Consider the following 14396-nt stretch of genomic DNA (forward strand, 5'->3'; position numbering starts at 1 on the left):
CCCTTCCTCTCTCTGAAATCAATAAAGATATATTTAAAAAATAAAATAAGAGTTTGGGATTAGATCATAAGTAAAGTTCCTTCTGTGAATCCATTAAGTTTACAAATGTTACTTCTAGTGTACTTATTACTTATAATTACGGCAGGCAGAGTATTTATCTTCATTTTATTACATTTTTTTTCTATAATTAAATGAAAAAAGTTAATAGGCTATGTATTCTGGTGGTCTTACAAATCTAGTTCACCTTCTTATGCAAGTAACCTCTAAAGAATAAATAGTGGAAGACCTCCTAGTCATTAAAAACTGTTATCTATTAATGTGTGATCCATTTCCTGTGGATTAAAAATGAGGAAACTTCTTGTTGAGTGCCTTTATAGGATCTGCATATCTGTAAATGTTCAAGATTTATCACGTGGATTATTAAACACCAAAGACTTCCTTTAGTTTCTATTTTCCTGTGTATTTTCTTCTCAGCCATGATTCATTCATTTGGATTCTGCCCATTTTATCACAGTGTTGTAGGTAATATTCTAAAACAACTGTTTGTATGAATGTAAAACCTGGAGTGCAGTTTGGACTCAAGTCACTGGGCAGAATCACGGACTTCTCTCTCTCTCTCATTAGCGCTCCTCAGAGCTTAAGTGTGGTTATGTCGATTTTATGTGAAGTCCGTTCCAAACCACTATTGTTTTTTTCTATCACCATCTGTGTCCCAAAACTTTTCTAGTGATGGAATTGGATGTTTTACTCATTTTTACCACTAATAAACTTTTTCAGGATAGTAGAATGTGTGATGCCATGTGGAATTAAGGGAAGAGAAAGACGGAAAAGGGTACGACTCTGGAGTAGAGATTACCAGGAGACAGGACAGGGAAATCTAACCATTTCCAAAAAGCCCCCTTCCCCACTTGCCCTTTCCACGTGCATGTGCATTTCACTGAGCTAGCAGGAGTAGGGGCATGATGAGTTGCGGGGCAGTGAAGGGATGCAAGATATTAGTGGTTTTTCAAGCACGGAGATGTCTGTGCCTTGGGGCTTGTGGGAAGCAAAGTAGTAGTCATCGTTCCTTCCTAGGTAATTGAGAACTGACTGCACATTTTTAGTTCTAGTGTTTCCAGCTGCTGATTTACAAGTCATTTATTCAGTGTGTTATGGTTTTAATTTTTAAGCTTTTATACTGTTTGGATTTCGGTAAGAAATATAATGTATGCATAGGATAGCGATGGTATTGTATGAATCATATTCATGTGTGCATAGGATAGCGATGGTATTGTATAAACCATATACATGTATGCATAGGGTAGCAATGATATTGTATGAATCATACACATGTATGCATAGGGTAGTGATGGTATTGCATAAACCATGTACATGTATGCATAGGGTGGCGATGGTATTGTATGAATCGTGTTATTGAATCCTTAGATGTCTTAGTAAGGAGAATGCTACCTTTTAAATCTTTTTGTTACCTATTGTAGGGGGGCTAAATCTTTAGCAGAAGCTCTGAGTAAAGTTATTTTGAAATGTTTGTTTCCTTATGCATAGATTCGATGTTACAGAGTCCCAGATCATAATTATAATAACCCAGCTTCTCACAGGAACCCTGGGACCTTGGTTCTGGAACGTCACGGTAACTGCTGGATATTCATGCTGTCCAATGAACAATGGCATGAACTCAATAAAGATGGCACCTTTGTCATGCACAGAGTAATTAAAACAAAAAATCACAAGTCTCTCTGCTGGTATTCCACAGGCAAACAGGTTATTAGAAAACAAATCATTTTAACATATAATAGGGCAATAAAAATCCACCCTATTAAACAAAACATTTTAAAAACAATATTTTGATGATGTGATGCTAAAAGCATTTCTCTCCTAATAATACCATTTTTGCTCTATGTAATATTTTTAAAACAAATACCTTTCCACCATTAAATAGATTTTTTTTTTTTTTTTTGTATTTATATTTTTAAACAATAAAACAAGCAGAGTTTTCCTTAGATAGGTAGATTGAGAGAACTTTTTATAGTGGTGTGGAAAAGATTCTGTTTATTCTTCTAACTTCTTCAACACATCCTTTAAGCGAGGTAATGCTAGGGTTTCTGCTGCTGTTTTCAGTGATTTTGTTTTTATTTTAAAAAATTAATGCTAGAAGCTGCTCTCACTTCTGTTACGTTTACTGTTTTCCTCTCTGATTTGTGCTTTTAAAACTAAGTATCCTTAGCTTCCCTATTACTATAGTCATCCTTTGACGCCTTTCTTTTTCAGGTTTTTTTAAATGTATATTAAATGCATATTTCTGTAATTAATACTAAGAGTAAGTAATGTACCTTTTTCTTGATATATTAGAAGTGTGATTTTGACCTTTAAAATTTCAAGATTTATTAGGATATGATTTCCCAGTAGAACAGCCCAGAATCCTTCACACTTTGGTATGAAACAGTGTATTTACAAGAAAATAGAACTTAGATTCTGTTTATTTTGTTTTTCAAGGAGTACTGGGGAACTGTGCATATGGACACCTGTCAGATCGTTCTAGCAACACAAGGCTGCATTCGGTTTCCTATGTTATGTCCTTGTGCCCCCAAATGCTTCAGTAATATGATAGAAATAGTCTCTGGTAGCAGAGTTCTTTCTGGAAGGTATCTTGCAGCGTTGTAAATCCAGTTATTCAATGGCAGTGACTTCCTATGTCAGCTATTGCCTATTGAGTTGTACCATTTTAGAGAAAATTGTGTTAGAATATGAGAAGCGTCATCCCGAAACATAGACAGTTACAGCAGTTAGATGCATGTGAACCTGTCTGACCTCCTAGGATGATTTTGAAAATTAAAAGTCAAAAACATACAGCGACTAGCGTATAATAAGTGGTCATTATCATTATTATTAATCTTAAGACCCATGTTAATAACTCCCCAAAGTTTTCAGATTTCTTCCGGGACTGATTGTGCTGGTCTGAGTGGAAGAATATGCCCAGGATCCCTTTATTTAACTCCAAGGTTATTCCCCAGTGAGGAGAGAGGGCTCTCTCCTCACTCTTCTGATAGGCTGCCCCTTAGCAAGCTTTAGTTCCTCTTAGAGGACTGTTCTAGTCTGGCCTGTGGCTGTTTTCCTCTTCTTATTCAAAGTCACTAGATAGATTGTTTTTTGTTTTAAGTCTTTAAAGATAATCTAAAGATTCACATAGTCATTCATGTGGTAGATAATACTGTTTTAAATAATTCAGCTTATCTCAAAAATAGATGCTTAGACATTCTCTGTATATAACACTTGAATTGAAAATATTCATACTTATCACTCAGCTGTAATATTATTTAACATTAATCTAAATTTCCCATGCCCAGTTTGCCCCTTATCAAGGGTAGGAAGTAAAATATTGGCAGGCAGTATATTGAATTTCGAGCTAACCTTTATTCCACTCTACCAGTCTTCACCCAACCATGGTATTTCTGGTGACATATATATGAATGCCATATACTGGTCATGCATAAGTTCCTTAGAACTTCAGATCCACTTATAAATAACTGCAAATCTGTAGTTAATAGCAATCTAATCTTCAAATAGGATTCCAGACACCTTCAATGACTTTTTCAACAAAATGCTTCTTTTTTTTCCTAATGTGTCTTTATTGATTTCAGAGAGAGGAAGGAAGAGGGAGAGAGAGAGAGACAGAAACATCAGTGATGAGAAAGTCGTCATTGATCGGCTGCCTCCTGCACACCCCCGACTGGGGATCGAGCCCGCAACCAGGGCATGTGCCCTGACCAGGAATCAAACCACAATCTCCTGGATCCTAGGTCAATGCTCAACTGCTGAGCTGCACCCAGCGGGGCCAAAATGCTTCTTTTTAAATAATAGCTCACAAGTCAAATGGTACAAATCAGGGTTTCTTTGACATTGTGAATTTAGCCCTAAGTACATAATGTGTTAACCAAGCTAGTAGCCAACCTAAATTTACAACACAATTATATTTGCTATGTACAGTTTAACAAAAAAAGTTATGTTTACAGATTTGCAAGTATATCTTTGGAATGTGTATGACATATAAAACATTCTGAGAAAAGATGATTAACATGCTTATCAACTCTCACAGAATGTCATTTACATTCCTTCACATCCCTTAGTTAATCCTGAGTCTTGTTGGAATTCAAACCAAATGCATGTTGGTAGGTATCCCAATTTGGGGCTTTGTAAAGATCTTTCATGTTTTCTGTTCTCTTTTACATTTATCCAAGGTACAAGTAATTGCATGAGGTTCCCTCCATTTTTATTTTGTAATTCTATACTTCTGGCCCTTCCCCTCCCAAAAGGCTACTTCATATATCCAGCAAAGTGTTGTAAGATGTCTGCCCTCCACCCAAGACAGAGTCGATCATCTCTGACACCTGCTTAGTCTCCTGAGTCTGCTACTGAGTGTAATTTTCCTTATTGGCAACACCACTCACCAGGTCAGCTCTACAGATTCTTTTTAGCCTAATTCAGTCCATTTTTCCCCCAATATGTGTATATCGAGATAACTACATCACTATATGTTTGCAGCTTAATAAGCTTGTTCGAAAAACATTCTTGAGCAAACAAAGATCAGTTTTTTTAGTGGTGAGAGACTGGTTTCAACCTAGTTACTTGTTATAGATGTGAGAGCTTACGAATCTTAAATTCACATTATAGATTGAGGGCTCTCCTCTGCTCTGGGAGTTGAACCGCCTTGATGTTGTTGATATCTATTTTTCTTAGACTTTTTTTAAAATTTACTTTCTTAACAGATCAGTTATTCATTTTGTTCGTTAACATTATAAAAGATATGCAGTTAATAGTCTCCTCCCATTCTTGTCTCCCAGTGGTCTAGGTCCCACACTGTCCTTTCCACTAGGTAACCACTGTTCTCAGTTTACGATTTAAATCCTTGCAGAAATGATGTAGTTAATGGCAAAAATAAAAATAGAATATTATATGTCTTTTTTATGCAAAAAGTAACATATACACATTCTAGAACATTTTTTTTGTTTTTACCTAGTATGTCATTGATATGTTTCCATATCACTGTGTCAGGAGCTCTGCCCCTCGTTTTTAAAGCTACCGAGTATCCCATTGCATCACAGTTCCATGATTTCTGTAACCATGCCCTCGTTTATAATTTTCTATTATAAATAATGCTGTAATGAATAACCTTGTGCAGACATGGTGTGCACGCCTGTCTGTAGGGTAAGTTCTCACAGTTAAATGGCCTTTGGGCCCGGCGCTCTGAGAAGGAGCGTCTCAGGGCGTTAGCAAGCAGCGGCAGGAAGGGGCACGGCTATGTGCTTTGCTCCTGCCTTCCTGCCCAGATTCTTCTCAGGCTCTCAGGCTTCTCCTTTCTGCTGCCCTGCTTTTGTACCAGCTCTGCCTCTTTCACTGTGAGGTCATTTCCAGCTGCCTTAAAGCTAACTCTTGGTTGCTTTCAGTATCTTCTTTCCAGAAATCTTAGGGTAGTTGACCTAATAAGCATAAGAATCTGAGGATTGGGTGAAACTTTTTTATACCCACAGCATGGGAGGCATTAAATGAGTACATCTACAGGGCAGTGAGTTTGCAGGGTCTCCGTGAGGTATGTGACTATAGTGGAAGCTCACGGTTTCTTCCATTTGGTGCTACAAAGACCTCATGTATCAGTACAGTGCAATCCTCTGCTTGACAGTCAAAATAAATGTAATATACACACCTTTTTTTTTCTCTTTTTTTTTTTTTGGTTGGAAAGGTGAAGCTATAGTCAGAAATTTCCTTTGGAAAGGAGGGGTTTTTATTGCTCTGTGAAATTCATCAAATTAAATTAGGAAGCTCTGGATTTGATTTGATTTTGCTCATAACAAATTTTTGACACCCCCTTTCCCCTCTCCTCAATGTTTGAGATTTTTTTTCTATTGTGCATGATAGAGGAATGCTGCTAAGCTTGCAACTAATGAACTTGAAATTGTTTTGAGTAATTCTGCTTTTTTGGCTTTTTGTACCTAATCAGAATTGATGTGACTGAAGTGCAAATCTTCATAATAATCATGCATTTGCTGGCAGTGATTGGAGGACCACCTTTTTGGCAATCTATGGTAATTCCGTTCACATTGTGTATCCCATGTACTGCATGTTGTCTCTTGCTTGTGTTTCTAATACAGGGTAATGCAGATTAAGAGTGATGCGTGAAATTATTTTATTCTTTCTGAAAATGAAAAGGCACAGCCACAGTTAGGCACAGACTTCCCTTCAGGGCTGGTGAATTTTACTACTAGAATTGAGTGGCGCGTAAGGTGCATTCCAGGGCTATTTTTGAAGGCTTTCTGAATCATTTGTTATTCCATTTTACAGCTGAGAAACAGCAGATAGTGTATCGAGCTAACCAATGACAAGATTAAATTAGCCCCTTTATTCCCTTTCTGAACTCCGAGTTTTTTTGTCAGATGCTTAAAGCTGAAGAACAAATTTAGAGAAGTAAATTTTTTGTCATATGCTTAAAGCTGAAGAACAAATTTGGGGAAATAAGTTAACTTTGGCCCCAAAACAGAACAAAGGCATATTAAAGCCAGTGCCATAGGATTTTTTTTTTTTTTACAAGCCAGGACCTATATTTTTCAAACTGACCTAAAACATAGTCTCCCCTACAATCACAAGTTCTTTTCCAGAAACCTCTGAAAGAGGGAATATAATATGTATGACATGGAGACCAAGAGCACAGGCTCAGGAGCCAGGCTGCCAGAGTTTGCTCCAGTTCCACTGTCTGCTATGAGAACTTCATCTGTTACTCAGCTCTCCGCTGCTTGGTTTCTCCTCTGTAAAATGAGGACAGTAGTACCTATCCTATCAGGTTATTTTGTGGATTCAGTGAGTAAACATGTGTAAGGCACTTAGAACGGTGCCCATCGTATAATAAGCCTTCAGAGGGTGCTGTTCTTACAGTTAGAATGTATCCTTCCAGATTGGAGTCAAAGTAGCTTGTCCTCCCTGGTCCAGTTAGCTGCTGGCCATCACCACCACCCATCCAGAGTACAGTATTTGTAATTTATTTAGTGTTATCTTGCCAAAAAGATTTACTGGTCCTGAGCGAACATAATTCTTGAAAAATCAGATTGGTTTTAAGGTACAAGGGAAGTTTCCTGAGCAACAGTCTTCCCTTACCTAAGTCACCTTATGATGGTAAATTAGATACTTGAGGAAGTGTAATTAACATACTTTCCTAAGAATTTATTGCTAATAATTGTTTAATGCCCTTTATTCTGGGGGAGGAGGGTGGAATGAAGGAATAAAAACAATCCATAGTCAACTAGGAAAATTTTGAAACTATTTAATCATGTACATAATGTTATGTACATAATATCATTCAGATCACATCTTTCCTACACATTTGTCTCAAAGTCCAGTACGGTCTCTAGAGAAATCTGAGATCTATAGATTTCACTAGAGAATTTTATTACTTTTGCTCTCCACTAGGTCAGTAGTTATTTATATATGTAACAGTTCAGCCGTAGAGGGGGGAAGGATTTTTCGTAAGACTAGATCATAAAGCCTAAAGCCTACTCCCACTTAAATTTATTGTATCTCTTGACTGTATTATTTTCATAGGCTTTGTGTTTTACACCAAAATCCCCCCCTTCCAAAGTTATTTTGAATATCTTAAACATATATAAATTACCATAGTTTTAGCATACCAATAAAAAGAAAGTGGGGTTTTGGTTTGGTCATCTAGACACAGGTGAGCATCAGGTGCATAGCTATATACCTAATTGTCCTTCTCAGTGTGGAAGTACGTAAAAGCACTGTTATACATGAAGCTAGAGATACACATCTCCGTAGTTTTTAGGTTTTGCCTGGCAGTAAATTTGCTTCAGGTGTACTTGTTGCCTTTTTAAAATTAGGATTTATACACACAAATCTGTACATGTACATAACAGATGTAATTTTTTTTAAAGGATCAAGTATTTTGTCCTGTCTTTATTGAGAATTAATAATATAATCATCCTTTTTTATTAAATGTTTTAAAAAGCAATCTGAGGAACTCTCCGAATCAAGACTAACATGGAGTTCGCAGACCCAGCAGTCCAATTCCAGGGTTAGCGAGGTTAGGTTGCAGGTGGGAAACACATTCCCGCCCTGTCTCGTCGTTACCGTCTATCACTGGTCCTCCTGTCTCCATCATTAGAGGAAAAGGGAAGTGCCTGGCATCACTGGTGCTTTCCGGGGGGCTCAGAGAAACATTCTGTGTTCTTTGGGCGATTTCCCGTACACATGCCCATAACTGACCCCAGACCACTATATTTCATTTTTTCTTTTTACTTGACCCTCTGCATTTATTGCTGAGCATGTTAGTTCAGGAAAGATTACTACATGTATTGTCACCACTTACTTGTGTGCCAAAATGGAGAGATGATTGGTTTAGGGCCTAGATGTGAAATTTTCATCTCTTTTGAGGTTGATGTCATAAAATGGAAATTGCTTTCCAAACCCTCATTAAAAAGCTTTTACTAATATTTAGAAATTAAATTTATGGTAAATACAAAGAAAAACAGTGCAGATGTCTTTATAAAGCTGATTCCAGAAGATCAGCTATGAAGCAGAGGTAAGTGACTTCTGTCTACTACATACGATGGCCCATTTCCTCCAGCTCTCATTTCTCTTCAAAGAGACGAGTTCTTACCAAGGTTATAGTTCATGTTTGTTGGTTTGGTTGGGTATTTTTTTTGTCTTGTTTTTGTTTTGTTTTTTAAGGAAAAAACTATTTTTATGCACAAAAGTCCACTATTGCATGGTTTACGTGTTGCAAGAAATAAAACACACTTTTGTGTATTGCTTCCCCAAAAGAATATGTCCTTTTGGAATGTCTTGGAACTATCTTTTGTCATATCACTTTTGAAATAGGGGGTAAGGAAAGTACTACTTTGAAGGGAACCCACAAATGATCCCTTCACTCTGCCTCCGATTTCCTGGTAGCTAACTTCCCTTTTCCCTCTTAATGTGGGGACAAGTGTGTCTTTATACTCTCTCAAAACAGTAATTCTGCATTGAGAGTAAGAGAAAGGGACAAGATCTTCATTCAACAAGTGTATATTGAGCCCCTGCAATATTCGGGGCTCTAGAGAGAAGATAGAGACCAACTGAAACAAAGCCCTGCACTCAGGTGCATATGTGTGATGAATGCAGCTGTCCCAGGGCAGCCGTGAGGAGGCTCCTCAGCATGCTCACGATCCTCGCTTCTGAGTCTCTGCTTGCCCGCTGGCTTACTTTGTGGTCTATGCCGTTTACTAATTTGCCTGGCTTTTCTGACGTTCCTGTTTATTCTCTCTTCCTTCGAAGGGCAGCCATTTCCATAATCCTAAAGCATTTTCTAGATTTTAAGTACAGCTGTGACGCTGTTCGGTTCAGTTGTGCACAGATCACTAGGCCAGAGCTGGCGCTCATTCCGTCCACTGGCCCCCATTCAGGCAGGCCCCTTAATGCTTTGCTTCTTCTGAAATCTGGGGGAGTGTAGTGTTTCCCTCTTGCCAGACAGGTCCTTTGTCACGGGAGGGAAAGGGATGCCAGCCAGCATACTGAGTTTCGGCCAGGTGCATCAGACTCAGATTGCAATATTTCTAGTTTTCTGAACTATAGCAGAAAAGTTTCTTGGAGTTCAAAGCAACTGTAGTGTTGATTTTCTTTTTTATTGAAAACAAGTTTTGGATTGGTCTGAGGGTTTGGAGATCAATTAGGAGAGGAACACAACCATTGTTTAGGATGGGCCATGAAGTTCTGGACTTGATTTTTTAAGTTGACCTATTTCATTTTAGAAACTTAAACACTGTGACAGCACAACTTGAAATTTGAACAGTGTTTTCAACTTTTTTTTTTTTTAGAGCTGCAATTTTGCAAGAGGTCATAGAGTTGAGTAAACAAACAGAAGTCTTAAGAATTTTGAAGAAATAGAGGATTTAAACATTAACAATTATCTCTCTACCAATTTTACTGCGGTTGTATACATATTAGGAAATTTCACATTTCCTATTTGATTTTTAAAGTGTAGGCAGATGGCAGCCCTAAGAAGTATAAACAGCCCTAATTAAATTATTTTCATTGTAAAAACTCATTTCCTATGAAGCTTTTGTGGGCTGTTGCAGTCTTGTTCCTATAGTTGTTTGTTTCTGTTTTTAGACTGTATCACTTTACTGTTGCTTTCTTTTCAATCCATATTGGACAAAATTTGAGACTTCAGAAAAGCTAAAGGAGAGGTATTGAAAGGGAGAGATTCTTAAATGATTTTAAAAATTAATATAAGTGTATTTCATTTTAAATGATGGGTTTGTGTTTGCAAGATTAAGTCCATGATCTAAATCCACTTATTTACTTCTGAAAACTTAAGTTTATATGTTAAAATTTGGGGTACACAGTTGTAGAGCTGTACCTACTTGGATGTACTTGCCACGTTTCCCCCCCCGCATATGAATGCCCTTGTAGGTGCCTTGTGCTTACTAAATGCCTGTATCCTAACAATCTGGCCTTGGGAGCGCTTCTGAGTAGAACTTTTGTCTTCCATTCTCTGGTTTACAGATTTTTTTTAATCTAGTTGCAACTATTTTTAGACTTTTACAATCCATGCTTTCTCTATCATAACAGTTATAACAAATTATGGACATAGAGGTAGAGTTAGAAAATGCACAGAATAAAAGGCAGAGTACTCTCCTTTGATAAAAAAAAAAACAACAACCCAGAAGACAGCCAAGTTCACTGTTGCCAGCTTTCTGGAATGCGTTAGGCGAACTTTACTTAGTTTATGACTCAAATTAATAAAGTGGGAGTTGTTTCTTGTTTTTAAAGATTGATGTCAGAAGTGCGATTAATTTCTATGTAGCCTCATCTCTTGAGACTTATTATATTGTTTATAAAGGAAAGGAGAGAGAACCTTCCATTAATGTAAGTATTTACTAAGCTGGAGGGCATGGAGAACATCTCAGTATAAATTGAAAATTTGTTGTTTCCTTGTTTTAACTTGTATACATTTTAACTGTCCTTTCTCTCTGCCTATTAAAGATTCCAGTGCTGAATATTCAAGTGAAAATCTTTCCTGCACTTTGTACTGTGGCAGGGACCATATTTTCCTGTACCAATTACTTCCGTGTCATCTTCACGGGTGGTGTTGGGAAAAATGGATCGACAATAGCGGTGAGTACAGCTCAAGATTCCCAGAGGTGGTTTATGCTGGCGCTTGGTTTTGTGGTCACTTTTTCATTTGACTTGTATGAAATCACTTGTTAACTAGGAGTTTCCACTTAGTCTTAAAAATAGTAATATCCAAAACTTCAGTTGTATTTGTACGTGCATACGTGTATATGCCTAGATGCGTGTTTTTGTGATGCGCACACACACGCTTTTATACACATGTATTTTTAAAAGGTATGACCTGCTTTATAAAATCAGCCTGGCCTCTTAAAAGTAAAATCCTCAGTTTGTGCCTAACCAGTCCGGGCGCTGCTGCTTCGCTGTTCCAATGACCCATTATAGAAACTGCCGGCTGTCGGGCCCCACGAGGGTCTTAGGAGCGTGCGTGAATCAGTGTGAATCCTTGTCATTCCTCTCCCCGGCTCCGCGCAGGGAACAAGCGTGCTGTCTCCCTTTCTGCACATTGGCTCCGTGATCACACTGGCGGTGATGATCTACAAGAAGTCAGCGGTCCAGCTTTTTGAAAAGCACCCCTGCCTTTATATACTGACGTTTGGTTTTGTATCTGCTAAAATCACCAATAAGCTTGTGGTAAGCACGGAAGTTTTTATTTGTAATTTTCATCTTACTTTGGTTTTATGGCCATAGCTTTCATTCCATGGTGTCCTGGGAAGCTCTAGAGTTTGCTCTCCTCCAATCAGAATCTCTCGACACCAGCATGGGAGCTGCGGGTACCTCCTGTGAAGCTGCAACAAAAAGCTTCTTGAACCACCATAACTTCTTTCTCTGCAGTTTCATTTGCTTACTTTGCTCGCTGCATCCTTCAGTCTCACTCTGTACATTCAAATTAGGCTCCTCGTGAGAAGCATCTCCTGGGGGCTTAGTTGACGTGCTAGATCCTTTCGGTGTGTAGCTCTCAGACCCACTTCATGGTGTCAGAGTTGTAGTTTTGGAAATTCAACACATATTGCTAAAGAATTCTTGAAATTCGATATTCAAGCACAGTACTGATTTCCGGTGTAGATCATAATTTCTCTAACAATGCCCATGTCATTGATTTCTCTCTCATTCCTAGGTGGCTCACATGACCAAAAGTGAAATGCATTTGCACGACACGGCATTCATAGGCCCTGCACTTTTGTTTCTGGACCAGTATTTCAACAGCTTTATCGATGAATATATTGTACTTTGGATTGCCCTGGTAGGTATTGTATTTCATGATGTGGAGGCTGCTAATTTTCTTGTTTCAGGGGGCCAGTCCTGAGAGAGAAATCTTACAATTGTAATGATTTGGCATGTCAGAACCACAATTATGGGACTTGGCGAGAGTCCTTGTGGCTTTGTCTTTGAGCCATGTTTTGCATTGTTATAATAGAATTCTGCCTGCTTTAGGGCTTATAAATTCCATATCTCTAACTGTAAAGCAGGAGTCGGCAAGCTACACTCTGTGGGCCATTGGCCTGGTTTGTAAATAAAGTTTGATTAGCGCACAGCCGTGGCCATTCATGTATGTATTGTCTATGGCTGCTTTCATGCTGCAGTGGCAGAGTCGAGCATTTGTGACAAAGACAGTGTGATCCGCAAAGCCTAAAATAATTACCATGTCTCCAGAAAGAGTTTGTTGAGCCTTGATGTAAAGGAAGAAGCAGTGAGATGCTGAGTTACTAAATTGTATAGAATGGAGGGTGAATCTGAAGAGAAGGGAAGGAAGTCAGAAGCCACTCCTTTTTACTTTCAGGAAGCTTGGGGTGGCCTGAGCAGGTCCTAAGAATCTAAGAGTCTCTTTTCTCCCCAGGTCTTCTCTTTCTTTGATTTGATCCGCTACTGTGTCAGTGTCTGCAACCAGATCGCCTCTCACCTGCACATACACGTCTTCAGAATCAAGGTCTCTACAGTCCATTCGAATCATCACTAGTGACGGAGTCAGTGTTATATAGGAGACTCATGTTTTCTGCAGGAAAGAATCTGAACATAATGAGAGTGGGGTGGACAAGAACAAATATAATTTATAATAATCAATGTTGTGTAACTTTTATTCTTTGTTACTGGTAACACCCCTTAATGATCCTGCGTGAGAATGGGAATTTCATGTCCTGTCATGTAAATTGTACAAGTTGGTACACAGGGTTTAGCCCAAGAAAGCATGTGCGAATGAATGCCACGTGTTTGTAACTAGCCTGGACTCAGAATAAAATTGTCATGGGGGGCCGATTCCCAGCTGTGATTTCTTACGTAGAATGTATGCAGGCCACAAGACGGTTGCTTTATAATTTTAACAAATCATCATCTTTTAGTGACATCTTTGATTTGTGTCTTCTCAAGCTTTCTTTACTAAGGAGCTCACCTCATGGCACAGCTGTACCCCACTGGCTGGTGAGGGGAGCTAGGGATAAACACCTCAAATTTGGAAGGAAAGGTGTCCTGTCTTTACACATTGAGGAAGCCGTTTTTTTATTGCTCAAGAAATGGTGTCTCATGGGCTGGGGAGCCCTGTCAGCATGTGGAATAATGTACCTTTGTCGATCCATTTTATTTTTTTTAATAAATATATGATCTGAAAAGCCAGCGTTTTTCTCAGTTTTATTCCCTGGAAAGATAAACTACGTTTTAATATCATTTTTCAAACTCGAAGCAAAGTTTATTTCTGTTCTTTAATAAATAAGAAAATTTGGTCAGCTGTGGTGTCATGATGTGTCCTGTGACCTTTCTGTTTCGTATAAACTGTTCAACTTAAAACATAGAAGAGCTGTGTTCATTTTCCCTACTGATGGGTTTTTTGTAGTTTTCACCCTGGCCTCTGAGGGCCACACTCACGTACACACACTAAAAGGATGGAGATTTTGAAAAACTGAGTGCTTCTAAAAGTTCCTGTTCCTTCCGTTTCAGCAGAAGGTGGAGGCGTGGAGGGAAGGGGGACTAGGCGACCACTAAACTCCTTCCGACTCTTGCGATTCTCTTTTCTCAAGAGAAAAAAACTGTCGTGGGATCCCTCCACCTTTAGCTGAAGAGTTGAACTGGGCTTCCCAAAATAGCAAGTAGGGTGTCTAAAACGGTTCCAAACTGGAGGTGATGGGCGGGCAGACCTATTTATGAAAGCAGTGCCGACGGCCTTCCCCTCTGGCTTCTGCTCGCTGAAATGCCTGCCCTCGAGTCACCCTGGCCCGCAGATGCTGCACTCTGGCCAGCAGCCCTTCCTCCCGGGAACCTGGAAAGCACGCCTGCCCCGAACCAGGACCTGCTGCCGT

General features: G+C 38.8%; 1 protein-coding gene across 1 annotated transcript in view; it reads left to right on the forward strand.

Annotated features, from left to right (window-relative positions):
- The window catches only part of CEPT1 (choline/ethanolamine phosphotransferase 1), a 28771-nt gene extending 14945 nt beyond the window's left edge, over window positions 1–13826 (forward strand). Inside the window, exons 5-9 of the mRNA XM_016223393.2 lie at window positions 5993–6077; window positions 11023–11154; window positions 11584–11742; window positions 12227–12352; window positions 12947–13826. Coding sequence (XP_016078879.1) covers window positions 5993–6077; window positions 11023–11154; window positions 11584–11742; window positions 12227–12352; window positions 12947–13066 — 622 coding nt within the window. The 3' untranslated portion in view covers window positions 13067–13826. The remainder of the gene's footprint in view (window positions 1–5992; window positions 6078–11022; window positions 11155–11583; window positions 11743–12226; window positions 12353–12946) is intronic.
- Window positions 13827–14396: the final 570 nt, after the last annotated feature.

This window comes from Miniopterus natalensis, chromosome 19 (genome assembly GCF_054644295.1).
Source record: "Miniopterus natalensis isolate mMinNat1 chromosome 19, mMinNat1.hap1, whole genome shotgun sequence".
Classification (NCBI taxonomy): Eukaryota; Metazoa; Chordata; class Mammalia; order Chiroptera; family Miniopteridae; genus Miniopterus; species Miniopterus natalensis.